Below are 22,602 nucleotides of genomic sequence, written 5' to 3' on the forward strand. Positions count from 1 at the left end.
TGTATCTTTAATTGTTGTTGTTGATAAGTCCATCCAGCAGAAAAGTGCACAGGAAATGTCTCTGATTTAATCTGGTTCGAATCTCCCTAAACACATGCATCATATCTCAAAACTGTAGTGTTTACACCGAGTAGTAAGGCTTTTACAAAACTCACCTGGGAAAATGTTCAAGGTTTGTGATTTGTAATTCCCTTAAGGACAGGTAACAACTCTGGGTAGTGTAGGTGGGTTTTAGAGCACTTTCTTTTGTCAGTTGAGTGTGGGTTGTTTCAGTGGAGTGTTTCTGTCTAATTTGAAAAGGAGCAGGGGTCTTAGGAAGAGAATTAGTGTGGGAGGAGTAGAACAAGCTCTCAGGTCTGCCCTGAGCCCTCTCAGCAGACCAGCAGTGTGAGGATGTGTGGGCATCTTCCAGCTCTGACACTGTGTCCTCTGTTGACATTGTATATTCTGCCCTCCACAAATGACTGGGATACTTTCTATCAACAAATAAAATACATCTTTATTTGTGCATATTGTATGCGTACTACAGTATACTGCTGTTGTTCCTGTTTCTGAGGATCTGATAACACTTGACATTGTGTGTCTTCCTTCAGTGTCCATACGGGTATGAGAAAGCATTGAAGTCTAAGTTTTGTTGAGTGTTCCTGAACACCCGCAGTTGAGTTTTAATTGGCAGTTTGGTAACCCAGTAAGTATAGGTTTGCTCATTTGCATGTGAAGCGATTTCTGGAAAGCTCGGTTAAATTTATGCTGAATGTGGTTGAAAAGTGAAAAGATTTGTATTGCACTATTGTGGATTGCCCTGCTTTTTCTGGCAAGACCCACCTTGTCCAGCCTCAGAATGGTTGTCTTTGTTGGTTACTTTGGCGTCACTATGAATTAACAGTTTGTCAAAGTTCAGGGCTTTATTATGTGTAGCTCTGGTTGTGTCTTTTCCCTGCAGTTGGTTTGTGCAGCAAACAGGCGTTGGCGGTGCTGAAACAGACACATCGACCTCTTCGGTTGTCGCAGTCTCTCATGCCCGGCCTGCTGCTGTTCTAGGGGTCAGTCCTGCTCTGGAGCTGCGAGCATGTCTCAGGGCTAGGCGTAGCAGCTGTGTGTCCACAGGGCCACCTGTCCCTCCAGACACACACACACACACACACACACACACACACACACACACACACACCTCTAGTATAGGGTAGTATCAACAACGCCCTCCTTCAGGGCGATGGGTCTGAACACACTGCTGCCTTTCATACCGTCCCGTACTGTGGCCTCGCACTTTCAGTCTTTCAGCTGTGAGTTTATAACTCTGTGACCCTTCAGCACTCAGAAAATTAGGCTGACGGAACCGTACGTGACATCACCATTATTTGTTTAGTTAAGGACAAAAAATGTCAAACACCCCGCCCACCACCACACATCACGTCTTTCTCTCTACCTCCTCTGTCTCTTCTGCTCAAGGCCAGTCTGCACTCACAACAGCTCTTTAAACTGTGGTGTGTGTGTGTGCGCGCTCTCCGATGGGGATAAAAAATACAACATGGGAGAGCACTAAATGTGCCAGCAAAGAAATAAATAAATTTAGAAATAAATAGATAAGAAATAAGGGTTAAATTTACAATCATTTGGGTAACACCTTGTGTTTCACCAGTTGGATGCTTTTACTGTGACGGAACAGTAACTTTAACTTACCAATAACTTTTAATCCAACGTGAGGTGATCCATTCACATATGAACAATTATTTAACATGAATCAATATTCAAATTGAACAATCATAATCTGATACCTGTCTGCAGTGCTTGTATGGAGTGGTTTTGTACTGTACTGAACCTGACAGCTTGGACCAGCCAACGAATGCACTACTGAACTGAAGACTAAAGTCTGAATCAGTGCTGAATATATAATAATAATAATAATACAGACAATACTGAAATAAATGATCTCTATACTGAAAACTATTCACTGTGTATTTTTCTACATCCCATCTGTCAGACACATTCATGTCTAAATGTTAATGTCTGTCACACTTGTCATGTTGTCACAGCCAGTGCCACTTCAGATTCCTGCCATAATACAACCAATTGCCTTCTGACCTGTCTTTTATTGTTGCCATCTTCCATTATGTGAAAGGTCCATTAGCTGACCGGGGGTCATGCAGCCCCAGCTGGCACCCTAAACATCCATATGGAGCAGAAAAGTAAGCAGAAACCACGGGGTCAAGTGAGAGTGGGCTCTGCTTGAGAAGCTATAACCACTTTCCCGGAAAGTCTTTCCCATCCTTTATGAAAGATAATCACTGGCTCAATATGTATATATAGAGACCTTTCATATAATAAAACCAGCAAATCTGCTTCCTAAAATACAGTGAGACGCATCCAGGAATGTCAACAGAGTCTGACTTTGTACTTCGATTTCACATTCTGCCACATTCGCAGACAGTAATAACTAAAAATGATTGGAGTGACGTACTCCTTTTTAATCTCTTCTGTCTGTGTGTGTGTGTGTGTGTGTGTGTGTGTGTGTTTGTGTGAGTGACTGAGTGAGTGTAAACCAATAATCCACCAGAAAATGCTTAACTGTAGGACTGTGGTGTGGAGGAGTTGAGCATCCCTGAGGCACACGGTCGCTGGGACGTAAGTGGGACACAGATAAATTTCTTAAAGAAAGACTCTATATTTTGTCTTTTACAAGTGCATGATTTAGTCTGCTAGTGTGTCAGATGAAAAATGTATGAAGACAATGCACCCCGGGAAGGGTAGTTTTAGCCGAGGCAAGAACTAATGGGGAGCCATTAATAAAACAGGATTCTCTGGGATAAGATCTAGTTCTTTTCAGACGTTGCTTAGACTGAAATCATGAGTAAACATCTATTATTGCAGCCAGTGACAATAAAAGCTAATCCACTTTCATTTACACCTATGTGTGTGTGTGTGTGTCTGTCACTGTTCTTAATCAGTGTCCCTCTGCACTGATAGTCCAGTGAGTACAGCAGGTGCCCTCCCCATTGACTGGCATGTTAATCAGGTGGGATTAGGCCTCAAGTGAGTACAAATGTGATGGAAAATGGTTTGAATTACACGCTAAGCCTTCACTAGCCTGTAATCTGCCGCCCTTCACTTGGAAGAGTCATCCACGGGTTAAAGTGTGTGTGTGTGTGTGTGTGTGTGTGTGTGTGTGTTTTGCCCACGTGCAAGCATGTGCTTAAGTACGAATCCCCCACCCCACCCCCATGTGCATGAATCAAATCCTAATCACTTACGCTCCTTTGCAAACAAATCCATTGTCATCAAAGTTGTTGCCTTTGGAGTGACTTCATCTTCTTCATTGGGCTCTCTTATTTGGGCACATTTGTTAGCAAGAATGTTAACTGATGTATGCAGGGATGGAGGGAGTGAGAAAAGCAGGAAAAGATGGAGACGGGGATGGTCTGATGGTCTGTCGAGGCATCCCCTTGGTATTTTTTGAGCGACATCTAATCAGCACGTTTGTCCCCCTCTGCGCCACAGACGGCCTGGATGAAATCTTGCCAGAAAAGCAATAGATCAGTATCTCAAGGACAGTTTACCCCCCACACCCAGCAGACATTAAACACACCACTGACTTTGGGACAGTTGTTTTTACCCTTTTGTCACTCAGTTCCCACATCACCTCTTAACCCTCTCTAACACTGCATAGTTTAACTCCCCCCCCGGTTGCTATTGCCTCTCTGCCAGGTGGTCGAGGTTGCATTATCATCATGATTAACAGATGGTAAATAATCTGCGTGGAGAGGACTGAAATCCCTTCAGTGGATGGGGGGAAAGGTGAAATGTTTAAGAGGTGGGTTTGTGCCTGTGTGTGACTAAGGAAAGTGAATGAGTAGTGCTCTTTTCTACCTTAGCAGCTGTTGCAGTTAGATGCCAAAAAACATTGTACTAAAGTAAAGCGATTCACAATATAGATGGGAGTGGGTGAGGGGCACAGTGCAGTCACAGAGGCAAATGAGCCAATATGATACAGACAGAACTTTTGAGTGCAAACGAGGATGGTCCTGGACAGTAACCTGCATAACGACTCTGAGGCTGCTGTCAGAATGAACGAACCTTCTTATCAACAGGTTTTCGTAACTTACAAATTTTTGTCTTAACTATAGAGACATGCAAAAAGTGGACACGAGGAGCTTGACTTTCCTTGTGTAAATTATACATATACAGTACATATATATAATATAATATATAATATATATAAACACGTAAGTGTGTGTGTGTGTGTGTGTGTGTGTGTACGTAAGAGGAAGAGCTGCTCATGTGCTTTTCACCCTTGAGAGACATCAAGACAGACATGAGCACAAAGAGACCTGAGCACACACACAGGCTCACATACACACATACAGATGCCTCATGAATAGATAGTAGGGCCATTTGAAATAAGTGTTGTCCATGCGACAAGCACAGTGAATGTCCTCTGTGGAAGAGAGGGGTAATTCTCTTTCACACATCATTAGCCCTCTTCATCTCCTTCTGTGGTGTGTGTGTGTGTGTGTGTGTGTGTGTGTGTGTGTGTGTGTGTGTGTATCCAGCATTTGCTACAGCCAATCAGAGCTGCTCATCACTCCTGGACCACTCCAGCTCCACACCCTTGTGCGATGGCATCTCATTTCTGTGTCTGCGTTAGCTCTCGCTTCTTCATTTTTCTCTCCCTCCTTTTGTCGCTCTTCCATCCCTCCTTTTCTCTCGCCTCTTCTTTCTCCCAGCAATGGAGAGACACAATCAGAGTTACTAGTGACAGCCCATTTGGTGTTGGAAAAGTGATTTCATGTCTCTCTCCTCATTCGGCAACCTCCGCCGCTGATATTGTTTGTAGGGCAAAATAGGTTGTAATGGCCGCACACTGCCGTTCTCCCATCTAGGATAATGGCTGAATGAATTATCGAGTAATGGAGTGATAATGGCATAATTTGTTGAAGAATTAGTGTGTGCTCCCTGACTACAGACAGATTCTTTGTAAGCCAGGTAGTTATAGTTAACATGTGAAAATCTTTTCACTTCCATTTGGCTGTTGAGATGCTCAGTGTACTTTTTTCACTGCTGCCCCATGTATCATCATCATCATTTCAGTGATTACTTTGACAGCCACAGTCATCATAATCATTACTGTGCTTGTTGTGTATCAATAGTCACACACCATCACCTTTCCCTCCTCTTTGTGTGATCTGTGTAATTCTGTTCCCCGCTGATGAATATAAATACGCATTATTTTTCTAATTAAAGATGCCAATAAATAGAACGGACGCTGTGAGTCTGCTCAGGTAAACAAGTTGTTAGCAGTGTACTTAGTCATATTTTGACTAACTTGAGTGTTAAGAACAAAATGAGCATATGGAGGGACAGCAGATGAGTGGATTATACTGCAGAGGCGGTTAAAGAAGTTTCTGTGGATGTTGTAACCATCATAAATTTAAGCTACCATGACTATGGTTTTCATGCAAGAGGAAAGAACAAACTTGTCACTGGCAGTGAAAGAGAGATGCCTCTATTGCCAAATGTTGCATAGAGCAATACAGCAAATTAAACTCATCACTAGGTGAGAAATTTCGGTCTGTTTCTACATAATTAATCTTTCGTTGCATGAATAATTGCCTTGCGAGAATGATTTCCCGCATACTTTTTATAATTTTATTCTTGTTTTTGTGGCATGAAGGACAAACTTCCTTGGACAGTTAAGTCTTCACTACATGCTGATAGACGCTGTGTGGACCGCTCTCTGAGAATCACTTCTATGATCCCAAATCCACACACAATAATCACAGGTTTTTGTAATTATAGGTGTTAGTTTATATCAACTTGTAAAACTGAAATATTCTCTTATTTGCTTTAGAGGGTTCAAGTAAGTGTATTTTTGTTTTAATTATGAAACTGAGTTGAGGTTATTCTATAAATTAATGTTTCTCAGTTGCATGCTTCTGTATAAAGTCTCTGAAGAAGACAAAACAACATGGGAAAGCATCTGTGATACACAAAAAAACCCCCTGCACCTGTCCAGATCGATTGTGTGTGTGTCGACTGACCAATAGCAAGCTGTGTTGACTGCACACCTTTCAGGAAACAGAGAACCAGAGAGTCCAAAGTGGACAAAGCTGAGATAGATTATTTGCTGTGTTACACCCAAATGGCTCAACAGAAGGAAACGCTCTAAAGCAGTCATGAGACAGGGATGATGGTATTAGTATGTAATGACATGATGCTCAGTCATGACAAGATGCAAGTACATAGAAAGAAAGAAGCTCACAGAGATGTTTTGGCTGATCAGTGCCAGCCTGTTCCAGCTGGCTCACATGTCAGTGCTCAGTCTGCCAGTTACAATAGTTCACCAACAAAACATTTCACAAAGATTCTCTGATTCATTTTTTCAAGTGACCATAATACAGAACAAGGAGTTTCTGAAGTCAACCAGTGTTGAGTCCATCAGTTAACAAATGATATCAAGTCCGATATAAACTTTACATTTGTCATTAATACTGCAGTGCATGACTTTTTTGGACTATCATTTGTAACTGTGTCAGTACAGTATGTTTGTTGGTCAGAAACAAAGCATATAGGCTCTGTATGCCCAATCTATCAAACCCACTCCTCTGATTTTCTCTGTCTAAACTAAAAATATGTAGATTTCAACTGATATCAAGTCAGAGGGAGACATGCGATCCTTTGCGAAGGAGCCCAGTGGGAAGTTTCACCACATTTCTGTGTCACCGTGCCCATCGTGGATCCTGCAGATAATGAAATGGGTCATGGCTAAAAAGAGTCCACCCGTGGCGTTGAATGGCCTTAGGCTGTTAGCATGAACATCTTTGCTGATGAAGTCGATGGAGAAGCTCATTAAAAAGGAGGCCGTACAGCAGGTGGAGAAATTGTTGGAACCTTTTTAATTTGGACCAGAAGGGGTGTGGAGGATGCTGTCATACTCTTGTTGAAATTCCCGTACACACATCTGCACTTACGCCAGAGTTTATATAGCTGACTTTTTATTGGATTTTGAAAGTATCTACCCACACAGGCTGGCTGATAAGATGCTGTCGTATTTCTCTGGGAACAGAAATCTTGAGGGGTGGATGACTTAGACTAACAAATCCCAAGAAGTGTTGGTTTGAATACCTCCTCCTCCTTAAATCAGCTCTAACACACCAGTGTTTGATGTTGAATAAATCATATACAGTATCAGTCTAACACTAGTTGATAATCCACCCATGCCAGGTGGCATGGAAGGTTTTAAGCTGCAGGGTTTACTGTTGTCCCAGACAGAAAGATTGCTCTGAGAGCTCTGTGGCAAGGCTGAAACCTCCTGCTTTTTTTACTTTCTGTTTCTGTGTGGCCATCAGGGCATCAAGCTCAGCATTCAGAATCAGATCAAACAGTTGAATTTCTTTTCCAGCGAAACCAAAAATCGATTCAAAAGAAATAAAGGAAAACGCCTGGACAGGAGGAGCGACTGTGTCCCAGTGTGGCGCCAGAAAATCAAAGTTTGACTGGTGGCTTCTGCTGATTTTAAAGTTTCACTCATTGGTGATTGAAGCAACAGCATTAAGTCAAGGCCAACTTTCAGACAGACTGTATATCACACAGCACCTAAGTATAGTACTGCTGCGACACCCAGTGACATTCTCACTTGTCACTGCCGTATCCACTGATCCATCACACTATTCTAAGAGTGTATCCATTGTAATAGCCAGCGTGGAATAACAACAACAACAGCCCAGAGTCACACTGACCCACTGACGTGTTGTGGTAGCCGGCCAGGTTGGAGCGATTACTTTGAATATGTACTCCAGTACAAATGACTCTTACTGTCCTGTGTAGCCAAAGTTGTAATTAGTAACATACATCAATCACAGTCACTCCAGCCTTACAATTATTCTGGTTATGTGCTCTGCTGCTTTGATATTTGCATCGCCTTTCATTCTATATTAAAAAATAATCAATTAATTAATTGACATTAATTGAGGCTTAATTAGAATTATTAAATTCATTTCCCTTTTTTACTAGAAATACCTTCAAAACTTCAGTACCTTCAGTGATGCAAAATGACTGATTATTGGAAACTGTTGTCATTGGTGTTGTCTTGCATCATGAAACTTTAAGGGAAATTCTGGTATATTCAGCCAGAGTCTTCTCACATTCTGACATTGTTGTAGAGACTCGGGACTCTGGAAATAATAAGCAACAGCAGAAACAACCAGGACAAATCAATCAAAGCCTTTTGGGACATTTGTGCAATATCCATATTTTTATTGCAGAAAACTGCAACTTAATGGTGAGCCACCTGTTGTATTATATTGTATTGTAATGTTTGATATAATCTGGTGGGCAAAATCAAACCTCATGGTGGGACAAATTTGGACCACTTTGGACACCCCTGATTCAAGTGAAATTAAATCACACTTAAAACAGTGAGTAATGCATGTTTGTCAGGAGAAGACTCATAATTCAGCTGGGATATTTTCTGTGTTTACGGTCACTCAGAGGCAGAGATAAGCACTGAAATGATTCATGTTAAATAGAAGTTTATTTGCAAATCTTGCAGAGGCGTGTGCTCTTTGTCCCAATGATTGTTATTGTTGTACACGCTGTTTTTAAGTTGAAAAATACCTAACAATGATGTGTGATGAATCTTCGTTGTCACCTGAATCTCCAGCTTCCATTTGCTTTGCTGGGTTTAATAGTGACTTTTAGCTCATTGTTTAGCTGTCCGGATACAACCTTATTGTTCTGGTTCATTCCCACTGCTAAGGACCACTCTGTTTTGTTCTGTACTATAGTTTGTATTGTAGAGGGCTTCTGAGATTTTGCATTTTTTAAAAAATCTGTAATCTGGATACTTTTTAACTAATTTAACTGAACATTTAAATGTGTTACTCACAGCCTGTTGCCTCCCTTCTCTCCAAACCATGTCATGTACAGTAGGTCGTTTAAATTCGTGTTGTGAACTTGCTCATCAACACCTCCTGGGGTTTTCTCAGCTTCTGGAAGTTGATCCTCTGCTCCTAAATAGCTGTTTGTATGTTTGTTCATCCACAGTTGTTGATAGATGAGCACCAGTTGGTTCTGTCTGCCATGAAGACAGTGATGGAGAGGACCCTTGCTCACAGCTTTTAGTCCAAAATACATTGGGAAATAGATAGCGAATCGTCTGCAAAGGCACAAAAAGCATGCAAATTCTGTTTACTGCCAAGCACTGAATAATTGATGTGGTGATAAAACTATTTTCCTGCTGGAGTCGTTATAGCAGTTATGGCTGTTGTGGAGGCAACAGTGGAGTGTTTTGTTATTAATAGTCTCATAATTGTGAGTGGCAACCTGATTGATTCACTTCACTTCCTGAGAGAGCAATTGACGACGCGCAGACGTTATGGCACGTCGTACACAATCATGTAAATGTGAGCTTTCTCGCACACGTTTATTTCATGCACACACACTTTTTCTATGTTAAAAGTGTCTGCTACATAATTAGCCTAGTTTAACAGTGTTAATAGGTTCCTCGGGGTCTAATATGTACTGATAGAAGAAGGGGAAGATGTGCCAGTGATTGCAAAGAGGAAGGGGTGTGTGTGTGCTGTGCTGGTGCAAGTAAGGGTGTGTTGTTACACAGAAACTACAGCTGGTACTTCTAGCACTGCATCATTTCATTACACACATACACATATGCTGTGAATTTTTTCCTCATGAGCCTACTCTGACCCCAGTCTTAACAGCTTCCTCGACTTTCTCACGTTAGACAGGAAATTGGCAACATGCTCAGGCGCAAACAGGCCCCTACAAGGTTAGTGTATGTTGTGCTAAGTGAATGTTAAGACATGATTTTTAGCTGTTGAGAGACAGCTCTGGTCATGGTGCATGGAGGAGTGTTAGGGGGAAACTTAATTGGCTGACAGAGTTCAAAGGTCAGGTGTGGTTAGTCTGGCGGTTTGGAGTTTTAATCAGTGGACGTCACCAGAAGAAGGAAGAATTTGGTGTGTTTTGCTATGCATGCATGTATGTGTGTTGGCATAAAAGTCTGTGTGTTGCTGTAATTGCAGTTTATCAGTCACGGCACAACTTCAGTGTCTCTCCCCAACTAGCCATGTTTCTCTGCACTGACACGTTCACATGTGACCCAGATACCACACAGAAGTTACCGAAAGCTGATCTAGAGCTGTGAATGTGTGAACGTGTCATTAATTTATCTGTTTTGCTATGCCAGTTCGTTTAAGCTTGTCACCTGTGACTGTGCGCATGCCCCCTTTTTTTGAAAAGCATCCAAATTAAAAATGATTCTGTAGTCTCTCTTTGTCAGAGGGTTACCAAAGCAGATACACGTCCTCATCAAAGACTTGGTATGGCTGGTGTTCAGATTACAGGAACGTGCCCAGTGGCGTTCACCCTACACCCCCACTCTCACTGCTCCTCATCGCTGTTCAATCGGAGCCTCTGCAGGGGCAGCGAAGTGCAGCCTCGCTCTGATTGCTCTGATTTTGTCGATCACAGCAAGGATGCCACATTAGGAGCCCGGGCTGATTATAATCTCTGCCATACATATGCAGCAGAAGCACATCATGTGCAGATTCAAAAATGCGTGAATCCCACGTGGTGTGCTGTGTTTTTGAAAGGACACTGGGGGTGTGATGGGGACTGATTGATGCACTGAAATCCTACATAAAATGGTAACTTCAGCTGTGTTGGACAATGGCTTTGTGGTAGACCAATTATCGACCTGGACGATTATCGGGTCCAATACTTCCCATAATTCTGATTAGTGGTATTGGTGTTTTTAGTGGAGGTTTCACTGGTTATTCTAGATTTTGACACAAAGATTTTTATTTTTACTGGAAATGTTTACCACTTCCACATATCAATTATCTGTTCCCTTGATTACTAATAATCTGCGTTAGCCCTGAAAAAAAAAACACATCTATTGATCCCTAAAGCAAAGTCCTTCAAAGCAACTCAAGTGTTTCTTTGCTTCCCCAGATTTATAAGCGCCAGCAGCTTATTCTTCACACTTGAACTCTAATATATCGTCTTGCCAAGGACTAGTTCACAAGAAGATCTGTATTGATAATCCCAGATCTGATTAAATGAGATTACTGGATTAGATGAAATCAGAGATGCAGACACGGTAAAGCCTCACGATCACAGAGCCGTACAGACGAACATGATTGTGCCTGACCAACAGCTGCGACTGTGGAATGGCAGGGATGTACATATGCTCTGTGTCTTTGCGACGTGTGAGATACATGATGATATAGAGTAGTGTGTGCTGTGGGATTTCTAAGGCAGCGGCCAGTGTTAATGTGTTTATAGGTCCGACTAAAATGAACTCAGCAGGGACCATTTGCGTGACTACGTGTTTTAAGAGGACACAGCTTTTTTTGTAAAGAAGCACAAAAATGAATGTCTTGTTTCCAGATCTTTCTTTGTAGTTGTGCTCTATTAAGTCATAAATCTGACTGAATTAACAACAAAAAATTGAGTTTTAAGAACTGTCTTAGTTTTAATTTTAAGGTCTAATAGTGTTTTTGCAGCTGCAACATCTTATTAAAACGGCAGTTATTAATATTTAGATATTTACAATAAATCAGATCACTGTGTGTCATTTGAAAGGTGTTACTCATTCACCTTCGTCAGCTTTTTGGGACCTTTTTAGTGTCTTTCAGCTCATTGCTTTGGTTTTCTGCCTTGCGACTGTGTTCTTTCAAACCCAGTTTTTGACAACACAAGGCACCTGTTTTCAGTGAAAATGTTAGCACACTGTATAAATACTACCTGCCCGACAACAAATGGCGGACAGATAAAGTGAGCAACTAGTCATTGGACATAGTGGGACATTTAGCAGCTTAAAAGCCAGACCTTTTTCAGCAGTTAGTGGTGGAGCAAAACAAAACTAAAAGGCATTTGATTGCAGGACTTAAATTCTTGGCCCGAAACACAACTTCAGATTAATGCTAATACGGCTCCATGGATGGAATATAGCTCTAAGTAATTTTTCTTACCCCACGGCCACATTTTCTTATTTTTATTTATTTTTTTTGGATACTAGCAGTCACTTGGATCACTCAATATATTTTTTGCACTTAGAAGGGATTTTTTGCACATACATAGTAAGTCCACTCTCTCTTCCATTTTTCTTATGCTGCTTTCTCTCACAGTTTTCTTTTTCCCCACCATCTATATGTACTTTATATTGTCTCCTTTGTAATAATTTCTTTCTTTTCCTCCTGTGTGTGTGTCCCCTGTTAGTAGCATGGCAACATGAATAACGAGTACTCTAAGTTCTGGGCAGATAATCCTTCCTCTTGTTGGGGCTGGCACTGGGAGTGCGACGGGGACTGATGGACACAGGGGCAGCTTATTGGCAAGGACAGCTTGCATGCCAGCTTCAACACCATAGTTGATCCCTGGATAATACGGTTGGATACTCACTCCTAGATGCCACAACACGCGCACACACGGAGAGAGAAGTGCAGCTGAACCACATTCGCTTACCTACATGCTGAAACAGCATTTCAGCAGTAGCACTAGTGCTCTTTATCTCCTTTTATTGGGACAGCTCTGCCGCGGTTTTCCCTCTGAGACCACTTCCTGGTGTGCTGATGGTGTGTGTGTGTGTGTGTCGTGTGTGTCTCCGTCTGAATGTACACATATTTAGCTTTATGCTATGTGTCACTGCTTCACGATGATAAGGCAGCCATTTTGCCTTCTTTCTTGTAAAAATGTAACATCTGATGCCAGATGTGAATCTAAGTTTGCCTCTCTCCCTAAATTACATTTGTTTACAACTGAGCAGGCAATTTGTCGGTGTGTCTAACCGCATGTGAGGGAGACCGACTCAGCTATCAGCGTCTAATGAATTTCCTTCTACAGAACTAATGTCATCAAGGACAGGTAGGGATGAGGCTAATGCAATCAAATCTTTGCAGTAATTACAACTCTCCTCAGCCCGGGCCCAAGAAACACCATGCCAATGAAAAGCAGCAGCTCATTAGGAGTGCTTGTAAAGCAGCTCCGCACCAGCACCACCTCCCTTGAAGGTGCCATCAGGAAGCTCCTGGTGGCAGAATGAATAGAGATGAGTTGAATCTGACAGTGCAAAATCTAGTGGAAGTTTTTTTCTTTTTTAATTTCAGAGGGAACCGTGAGGGGAGACGCTGTTGTTATCACTTTAGAACATCTTACTGAGTGTGGAGGAAAGGCAGAGGGGAGGGTGAAACTGTGTGCTGCTGTCTGACCTGTTAAGAGGTTGGTAGGTTTGATACATGATGTGACCACTAAGGGAACAGAAGCCATACAATAGGGATGCTCATGGATAAGAGGAGAAATCCGTTAAAATTGTATAACTGAAAATATCTGTCACCGACCACCGAACTTTGTGGTCATATTTGCTAACACTGGGGGTCTGATGAGGCTGTTCAGTTTAATGAAGGTGAATATACTTACATGTTAGTTCATTAATTTACTACATTACAGCACCTGAGTTTGATCCCCTTCATATAGACAAAGTGGCTCGATTTGATGTGATAATGTGAAAAGTGTTGCTTGTATGAACCTACAGAGAATTATCACCCAAATCTGAAAGCCTGTGTGTGTGTGCGCGCATGCGCGCATGTGTGTGTGTGACTTACAACTCAACCCGTCCTCCACCCTGTTTTGTAAACTACAGTTGCTCTAATAGTCTGAACGGTACCTTCTGTGCTGAGGGATGTGCCAAAACGGTATAAAGTATTTAACTCCCAGGGTACGAGACCGAGCTCTGTGTTCACAACTTGTTTCTGCTTCTTTCCCAAAGTGACCTAAAAAAAACGAGGTTTAAATTACATGAGACTGTCCTTTGCGAGTTAAAGAAACAACAGCTCACCTTCTCAAATCTGGTATTTTATTTTATTAAAGAAAACAACAACAACAAATAAAGCATCCCAAGCTGCATACCTCAAATGATACTTTGAAGATAATTTTCAAAATGTAACACCTTAAGCCTTTAAGGTAAGGCTGTCGCCAGAGTTTGAACTATGAAAGCATCACAGTGACAGTTTTAAACCTGCCGTGACAGATTTAAAGCAGCGCGGCGACTTGACGAACATGACTGTAATAATGTCATGACGACGGGGGCTCTTAACTTTCTCTTCCTGTCTCTACCAGATGAGGTGTCTGAATCTGTTTGGGTCAGTCTTGTCTAAGTAGTGCGCGGTCAAAACACCATGGTTTCCTCAGTTATACATGGTTTATAAGGAGCTGTATGAGGTAACGTCTGCTGTACACATCTTCTCTGCCATTTAGGAGAAGCAGTCCAGAAGCTGTTCTTAGCCACAGATGCCAGCTGATTCACTGCGGTGTGCTCTTTATCCAAAGAGTTAGAATTATCTACCCACTGTGAAACATATCAGAAGAATAACATGTTTACATGGAGGGAGGAGTGCATGCGTGTGTGTTTGTCTTCATGCAATGATACAAGTGGAGAGAGAAGTTCTTAGAGACGCTTTTTTTCAGGGCTCAATCTCAGCAGCATGAGAAAAAAATGGGGCTGCATCTGTGCCCAGCTTCTATTCCTCTTTGTCGTCTCTCCTGTCCTCGAGGCAGCCTGTTTCCTCCCTTCTCCATCAGTCATGCTATCCAGGCTAGAGTCACCTCTCTGTTGTCTGCACAGTGCATGCATTACCCGTTTGTCAGACAAGCTGTGTGGGAAAATCACATGGTTTTGTCACCAGGGGAGCTTGGCTGGGCTCTGCAGATGACTATTGGAGCATATTAGACAGTAATTGCATTGGTGTTTAGAGAAGGAGATGAGCTGATGGAGGCACATCACTCTTACTTAGCCTGTTTTATAAGTTTTTAAATATATGCAGGATTAGAGTCGCTTATCTAAAACCAAAAAAAGAAACTAAAAAATAAATCCATCTACTCTTGCTACAAAATCTGTGTCCAGTCAGCTCTGAATTAATACCATGACAGCACACAACACCATCTGTATCTTCAGACTGATACAGCTGGCTGTGAATTGATGGTTTAAATGAAAGAAACGCTAGAGAAAAAAAGATGTAAAAAATGCAGTCTTTGATTTGACATATTTTCAGGAAAGGTGAGTGAAGGGGAAGCCAGTGCTGGTCAGTGCTAATAATTCTGAATGACCCTCGGAGCCATGCATGTTTAAACCAGTGGTGGCAAATGTTCTTGATGCTATTTCTGAATGTGATCATGAGAATACCTCAGCATATGCCAAACACCAAAGAAACCCCCGCCAACGGATGCCTCCTGGGATAAATAAAACCACCCATTAAGAAATTAATTGGTTTTATTCCTGGCTGGGAACAAATTCTTAAACACGTTTTCTAAATATTGCCGTTACTTGGATCATAGCTCACATTTATCACGGGATTGTCTCTGATGTTTGCTGTGCCATCCACAATGTTTTCCCTGAAGGACGGGAGAATAAAGATTTTCCTACTTCCTTTGTTTGTGTATGTGTGTGTGCGCATATTGGATAATGTGTGTATGTTTTGACTGTGGCTGAGGCCAGGTTTGTCCATGACTAAGAATATCTGGTGTTGTATGGAACCTCCCCCAGTGTCTGTGGTTACTACAGTTGGGCAGTTCCCCAGCTGAGTTTGTGGTGAATATGGGTCTGTTTTCCTGCTTGTGCTAACTTTAGCACAACTGAGGCGGACGGATGTTAGTGCAAAAACTCGACTGGTTTGTTTTTTGTGGTTGAGAAATGAATAAGGCCACACCGGATGGAGTCGACTTATTCTGTGTGCTTTTTGCAAGTTGAGAAACCTGATTTCAGGCATCTAGTTCTCTTGATAGGCTTGACTGGAGGCCTGGCAAAAGCACAGGAAGATAAATCCACTGAAATATGTAATTTAATATTAAGAGAGTAGAGAGAAGCGAAGCACAATGTGGTTCTGTGTGAGGTGTTAAACACTAGGCAGCAGTCAAAGGAATAAAATGTGTTGAATACTCAAAGTATCAAAGCAAAAAACATACTTAACCAAAATTTGTCCAAGATAAATAATGCCCCTGTGACTCGAATGTTAGATAAAGTATTTTTTACATCTGTACTAATAACATGCAACCCATTTAGCCTTTTTATATAATAATATATTAATTGTATTGTATTGTAGTGTATTGTATCACACAGCATAGACTGAAGCACCTAAATATATTCATCCAGTTTATCACTCACAGTCCTACAATTGGAATTATGTTATTGAAGTTCAATTAAAGATACAAATTTTGCATCTACTTTTGATTTTGCCAAATAGCAGTATGCATCTGATGAAATGCAGATGAACAGATGTTTCCCCTCATCCTTTTATAGACAAACTGTTTCATACACCACATCTATAAGGCTCCCTCCACACAATCCTCTTAATGTTGTTCTGTTAAGTACCACTTCAGTTTATAGAATAGAATATATAGAATAGAATCTAACAGTATCAAAGAAGAGCCTAAACTGCACTCCACAGAGGATTCAGTGTATCTGTCTTATTCTGCATAATTTGGTATGTCAAAAAGTGCTTTGCCATTCAGCAGTACTCACATAAGATGATGTACATGTAAAGGTCATTGATCATGTTGTGAAAATTATGTTTCCTTTTATCCTCGGTATATATGCTTGCACAAGAAAAAAACAAAATTATGCGATTGAGTATGTGCCTGCACACGACCACGTTCAGAGAGCAAGAAAGAGAGTCTGTCTTCCACACAATTTGAGACCATCCGGCACACATTAATAGCTGTTCCCAGCGGGCTGTATGTTGGAGTTGTGGAAATCTATCAGACTGAGAACAAGTAAAGAAGTGAGGAATAAAGAACACACACACACCCTGTGTGTGAGAGAGGGAACTGCTTGTTGGCTGCGTGCTTAGCATGGAAAACATCATAAGAGGTTGAAAAGCAAACTCCAGCAGTCATAGGAGGTGATGAAGCTGCACAGCCCAGCTGGAGTCAGTGGACCGCGGACAGAACGGACACGCTGTTGGTACTGCAGGAAGCCTTCATGTAGCAAATATTCATTCAAGTGCTTGTCTTCATCTTCAATTATGGCTGCAAGATAAAAGCAACAAATAAGATCTCCATCTAAACAGAAGTATCATTTAAACTGTCATGTCAGTGGCAGCTGCATCTGTTGATCCAATAATTTCGTCAAGAGTGAAAAATATCGTCAACTTTGGGGACTGCCATGAAAGATAAATAATGACTGAGTCACCTTAGTTTGTTATTGTGCAGTTTCTATCATTGAAAATGAAACAAATCCACAATTACACAATAAGACAATACAATAAATTTTATGCTTGACTTGTGCTTATGCTTGCTCTTCATGGAACAGATATGGACTTTTCGACATGTATAGCTGGTTTGTTTACTAGTTACGTACACTAAGCTCCTCTGTCTTTATTAGCACGGTTCTTTAATCAGAAGCCACCCATGTGTCCTGCTTATCAGCCCTTTTTTTCCTCTAAATTCTTCTTCTTTTGTCTTTTCTAATACCCTCCGTGTCCTAACCTGCACCGGCACACACACGTATGCAACACAGCCTGAGTGATAGGATCAGTGTGTTGCTGTATAATAAATTTCCCTCAGTGAAGCAATTTTTTTTTTTCTAGGACACACTGACACACACAAGCAAACACGCACACAAATGAACAAATGCCCTCTCTGTGTGCTACCAAAGAAGTGCTGCAAACAAAGATTAGAGAAAACACATCCATTTATGTGCCACTGCTTTTTATTTACTCTCGGGGCTGAGGGTGACAGGGACTGCAAACACGCACTCCCAGCGTTTGACTCCCGAGCCTGCCGCACTATGGTCGAAGCGAAGCACACTACTGATTTCTGTGTAATTACACTCATTAGAGACCTGCAGCCTGGACTTCACATAATCAGAACTGATGGACTGGACACAAAGATGTAGAACTTCAAAGACAGTCATGCAGCCATGACAATAAAGCGATGATGACAGTAATGATACTTTGATAATGCCAATTATACAAGCTCTTTTGTTCTCCCTTCAGTCTCTCTCCTTTTCCCTGTCTCACTCTCTCTCTTCTGTATTTCTCTCTGCCTCTCACTGACCAGATGTGGCGAACTGCCCTGAGCTCTGGTTTGATTGTCAGGAAAATTTTGATCTTTATCCACCTGATACGTGTCAGACAGAGAAACAGAATATCCTCGCCTGCAGTCATGCTGCTTACATCCCTCACTGTCAGTCCAGCTTAATGGTGAAGGACACTAACTGTTGACATTTTTGCATTCAGTTGTTAAGTTTGGAGTTTATTCCCTCTCACTACCTTTTTCCTTTTCCTTCATGCATGCATATCTGTTTATCTGTTTATCTCTTCTGAGGTAGTGTTCACAGAATAAGTGTTTGTGTGTGCTGACTGCTGCTCTGCTTGTTTGCTCGATTGGATTTCATTTTTTTGTTGATTGTATTTGTTTACGTGGCTGAGGTCAGTCTGTGTGCTCCGGGCAGCATAGGATGGATTCAGTCAAGTCTAAATGCCTTTGTTCGTTTGTGCGTATTTGCTTGGTCTATGTTTACTAAATCCGAGGGCAACTTCCATTTGAAATTGTGCCTGTAATCATTCAATGCATGTGTTTATTGTTCATTTTCCCTGCACTTGTTGTCGGTGTCTCCTCTCTCATCAGTGTGATTTAGGAGCTGCTAACATGCCTGCAGTGGCCTCCAGTCCATCTGCAGGCCACTTTCTGCCTGCACCAGGAAGAGCCCACATGCCAACAGTGGATGGGTGGGGGTGCTCGTCGTGGAGGACTGGTGGTTAGAGCTGGTTTGAGCCGGGAAAAGTGTTATAGTATTTCAGGATCAGTGAGCAGCAAACACAAGATCGTAAATAGAGTTTTTGTTGACTGAGCTGCTAGGCTGGTGAGCCTGGGCCTTTCAGCAACATCACAGCAGTGATTGATGGTTCCCATGTGGCGAGGGAGGAGATGTAGGCGGAGGGGCACATCAGACAGCGTAACAGCAGACATGGCAAGGCTGGAGGCTGGCAGAGCCTCCTGCCTTCCCTCTCCTCCCTTCAGGGTTACCCCCTGACAACCTCCTGTCCTGCGTCAGCCTACAGGTCTCTGTGTGCAGACACAACTTGAGATCTAGTCCCACACAGATTATACCTCAGGCTCCAAGAGTCTTTAAAGTCTCTGACAAATAACATTAGATATTCATGACTAAATTAGCAACATTCAGACTTACAAAGCACACATTCATGTATTAGGAGTTTAGTGCTCAAAATCTCACCTAATCTGCTTCATCAGGCTTGTGTGAGTGTGGTTTGCTTGTCAGTGACCAAACAAAGCACCAAGTGTCATCAGGAGTATGTGACATCACCTTTTTCTAAGGGAGCCCTGCCCACTGCAAAGAAGAGCACATGAGGAAAAAAATGCAAGATATAAATCTCTAATAAAAACATCTCCAACGTTGACAGAAAATGGTGTGGTGTCATGTAGGACCCCATCACCAAAAATCCTGCCTGGTGAAGAAGAACCGCATCTCAGTAGGAGGTTGTGACGTGTCTGTGTGTCATGTTCCTCGGGTCGTCACTGATGGTTTGTTTTTACAGCCATGCTAATTTGGGGATGGTGGAGGGAGGGGAGGGGGGGGAGCGAAATAGTTTGGCAGGAGGGTGAGGAGGTTGCGTGGTTAAGGACCACAGAGATTTTTTTCATTCAGTGCCAGAGAGCAGCATTGCTCAAAGCTTTTGAGAAAACATCTGATGGAGCCTCTTGAGTGCTCCCAGATTGGCAATGTGAATAGCAGCTTTCATGGACGCCTGCTTGCTCTAATGTGTTTTCGAGCAGTGTGTGTGTATGTGTGTGTGTGTGTCTGCATTTTTTTCATGCATTTAGGTATGTATGCATCATAGACTCCACTTTACTTTGGTCTGTGTGTGTGTGTGTGTGTGTGTGTCTGAGCAGTTTGTGTTTACGCAAATAACTCGAGGCAGAGGCAAAAAGCCAGCAGCAGAAATGCACAGCTGGGTGTATTTCGGGTGACTTTTTCTATGATGATGTCTCAATCCTTCACGGTGATACTGTAAACCTGCCTTTTCATTTATTTATAGAGACAGTAGATGCGCATGAAACAAACAGCTTTTCTCTCTGACTTCTCTCTGACTGTATCCTAGGAAGGCTTCATCTATGACCTCCTGCTTGGAAAAACTGAGGTGTTCAGGCAGCAGCTTTTCTTTTTTCTTTTTGTGACAGAAATGTCACTTTGCTTGTTTGCATCACTGTCCTGCTCTTAACCTCTGAGTATATCCAGGGCTCTTAGGTTTTCACAATTCATTACAGCTAGGTGTACAAATGGTAGATCAGAGAAGTGAGTCTGCTTTAGCTCCAGTTGCTGTTGTGTCTGTAATTCAGTCATTCTAACGTGAGTCTTTCTGTCAGCAAGCATCATCAGAGCTGTTTCATGAGCTCCAGACTCCCAGTTGTTTTCCTGATCCAGGAACCACTTGGCTGAGATCCTCCACAGATGCAGCGCAGCTACTGTGCAGCATTTTGGCTTGCAGGCGTGCACAGGCAGCAAGCAAGCAGGCATGGAGTCGTCACAAGTGAGGCGGCTTGACAAAGGGTCCTTACTGGTCCTCAGAGAGCCACAGTACAGCACTCTGTCTCCCCCAAGTGGTGTGTCATTGTACCCCAGGACCACCACCCCTTGGACTTCCCACTGTACAGTGTGATCACGTACACATTTGTGCCCAGACTGTCTTTTGTTACTTGATGTCTTCATGAGTGTGTGTGTATACAGTGTAGGTGTTACTTTGTTTGGAGGATGCTGACTAACATGACTTACATCAGACAAGAACAAGGACACTTTGGGGCTCAGGAGTGTTTTTTACCTGTGTGTGTTCTCTGAGGCTGACAGGTTTTAACAGGCTGTCCCTCTATGCTGGGTGAGTCCAGCCAGGACAGACTGGGGGACAATGTTACCTCCATCCACAGGAGACAGCACACACAGCCTTGCTCTACGCTATGCTGTGCAGCACATGCTAATACTGGGGCACTTTAGAAAGGGAGGAAGCATCAGATGTGTGTTATCTGGAAAAAAAACCATTTGTGCATGAAATGGTCTGACACCTGAGTTGTAACACAAACCTCAAAGTGATACTGCCCTTTCATCCTGTTCGACATATTATGCTTACTTCTGTATTCACCCTGTCCTCTTCCTCTGTCACAGGTATGAAACGTCCGTTCAGCCCGTCATCTCTGCCGAACGCCGAGCTGGGCAGGAGGGGTTTCGGTGCCGGGCTGGGAGTGCAGATGGACGGCGAGTCTTGCTGTGACACCCAGGATGAGGGTGCAGTACTAGATGAGCAGTCACCAGGGGGCGCCATGTCTTCTGCACTCCACAGACCTAAAAGGGAAAGAAAGCAGCGGAGTTACACGTTGTGTGAGGTCTGCAACATCCAACTCAACTCGGCCGCACAGGCCCAGATCCACTACAATGGAAAATCCCACCAAAAGAGACTCAAGCAGATCAGCAATGGCAAGATGCCAAGCAGCACAGGTAGGCCTGAAGCGCTGCTTTTCTTACCACTTTGTTTGTTTGTACAGGCAAATTGAGATATAAGTGGTGAACATTGGATAAAGCACTCTGCCACTGGATTTTATAACCTTGTTTAGCACAAGAGCACCATGCACACTAACAGAATCCCACACACTGTTCACAATCTGCTCTCACAAGCCTCTGTGTGCCAATCCCCCCTACTTGTATTCAATAGAAGTTAAACAAATTGGATTCTATTTACTGAAATGTATTCAGACAGAGCCTTGGGGTGAGGACACACACACACACACACACACACACACACACACACACACGAGTGCAGCAGAACTGGGTGAAGTCAGCAAGTGAGAAGCTAATTAAGTGCTGGTTGTGTTTGATGGTTGTGTTCCTGGGAGTGATGCAGCTGGAGTTGGACATTTTGTCATTCCAGTCACAGTCTCGATTAGGACTCCGCTCCGGGGGGAATCAGTCTTTCACTTAAGTTTGACTCATTCACACTCCTGGTCTCCCTTTTGCTCTTTCTTCTGCCTTTTCCAAAAGTATACACACACGCGTGCGCGCACACACACACACATACATACATGTACACACACACAATACTCACACAAAACAACAAAAACACACAGGTATGATAGTATCCCTCTGTGCAAAATAAATAAATATGAAGAACAAATTGGAAACACAGTTCAAGATCAAATTGCTGTCTGGGCACAGACAGGTCAAATATGTTGATTGTGTCTCAGTGCAGCAGGTTTCTGGTCTAAATTAATGCACACTGTCAACAGCCAATGCGGACTCGCAGGTAATGTAGTCAGGTGCATGTGTGCTTATATGTGTGTGTGTGTGTGTGTGTGTTGCGTTTCTGAAAGAGCTTGGCACTGTTTGCACCAGCACTATCTGAAAGTAGCATTTGGTAACATCAGGATATAAAATCTTTCAAAGCCAAGTGAAATAGTCTCATCTCAGCGGTAGATCTATGTGGTTAAATGTCAAAGAAGAGATATTTATTTCTAAGGCTGCGTCGCATTGATGTTCAAGGAAGCTGGCTGGTCAGCACTTCCAGCTCAGCACCTCCACCTGCTCCA

At 42.6% G+C, this 22,602-nt stretch overlaps 1 protein-coding gene across 4 annotated transcripts in view; it reads left to right on the forward strand.

Annotated features, from left to right (window-relative positions):
* znf385c (zinc finger protein 385C) overlaps positions 1–22,602 on the forward strand; it is a 131,316-nt gene that overhangs the window by 31,136 nt on the left and 77,578 nt on the right. For all 4 annotated transcript variants that reach the window (XM_046414394.1, XM_046414393.1, XM_046414396.1 and 1 more), the window contains exon 2: positions 21,188–21,517. In XM_046414394.1, the coding sequence (XP_046270350.1) occupies positions 21,190–21,517 (328 nt within the window). In that variant the 5' untranslated portion in view covers positions 21,188–21,189. The remainder of the gene's footprint in view (positions 1–21,187; positions 21,518–22,602) is intronic.

This window comes from Scatophagus argus, chromosome 16, assembly GCF_020382885.2.
Source record: "Scatophagus argus isolate fScaArg1 chromosome 16, fScaArg1.pri, whole genome shotgun sequence".
Taxonomy (NCBI): domain Eukaryota; kingdom Metazoa; phylum Chordata; class Actinopteri; family Scatophagidae; genus Scatophagus; species Scatophagus argus.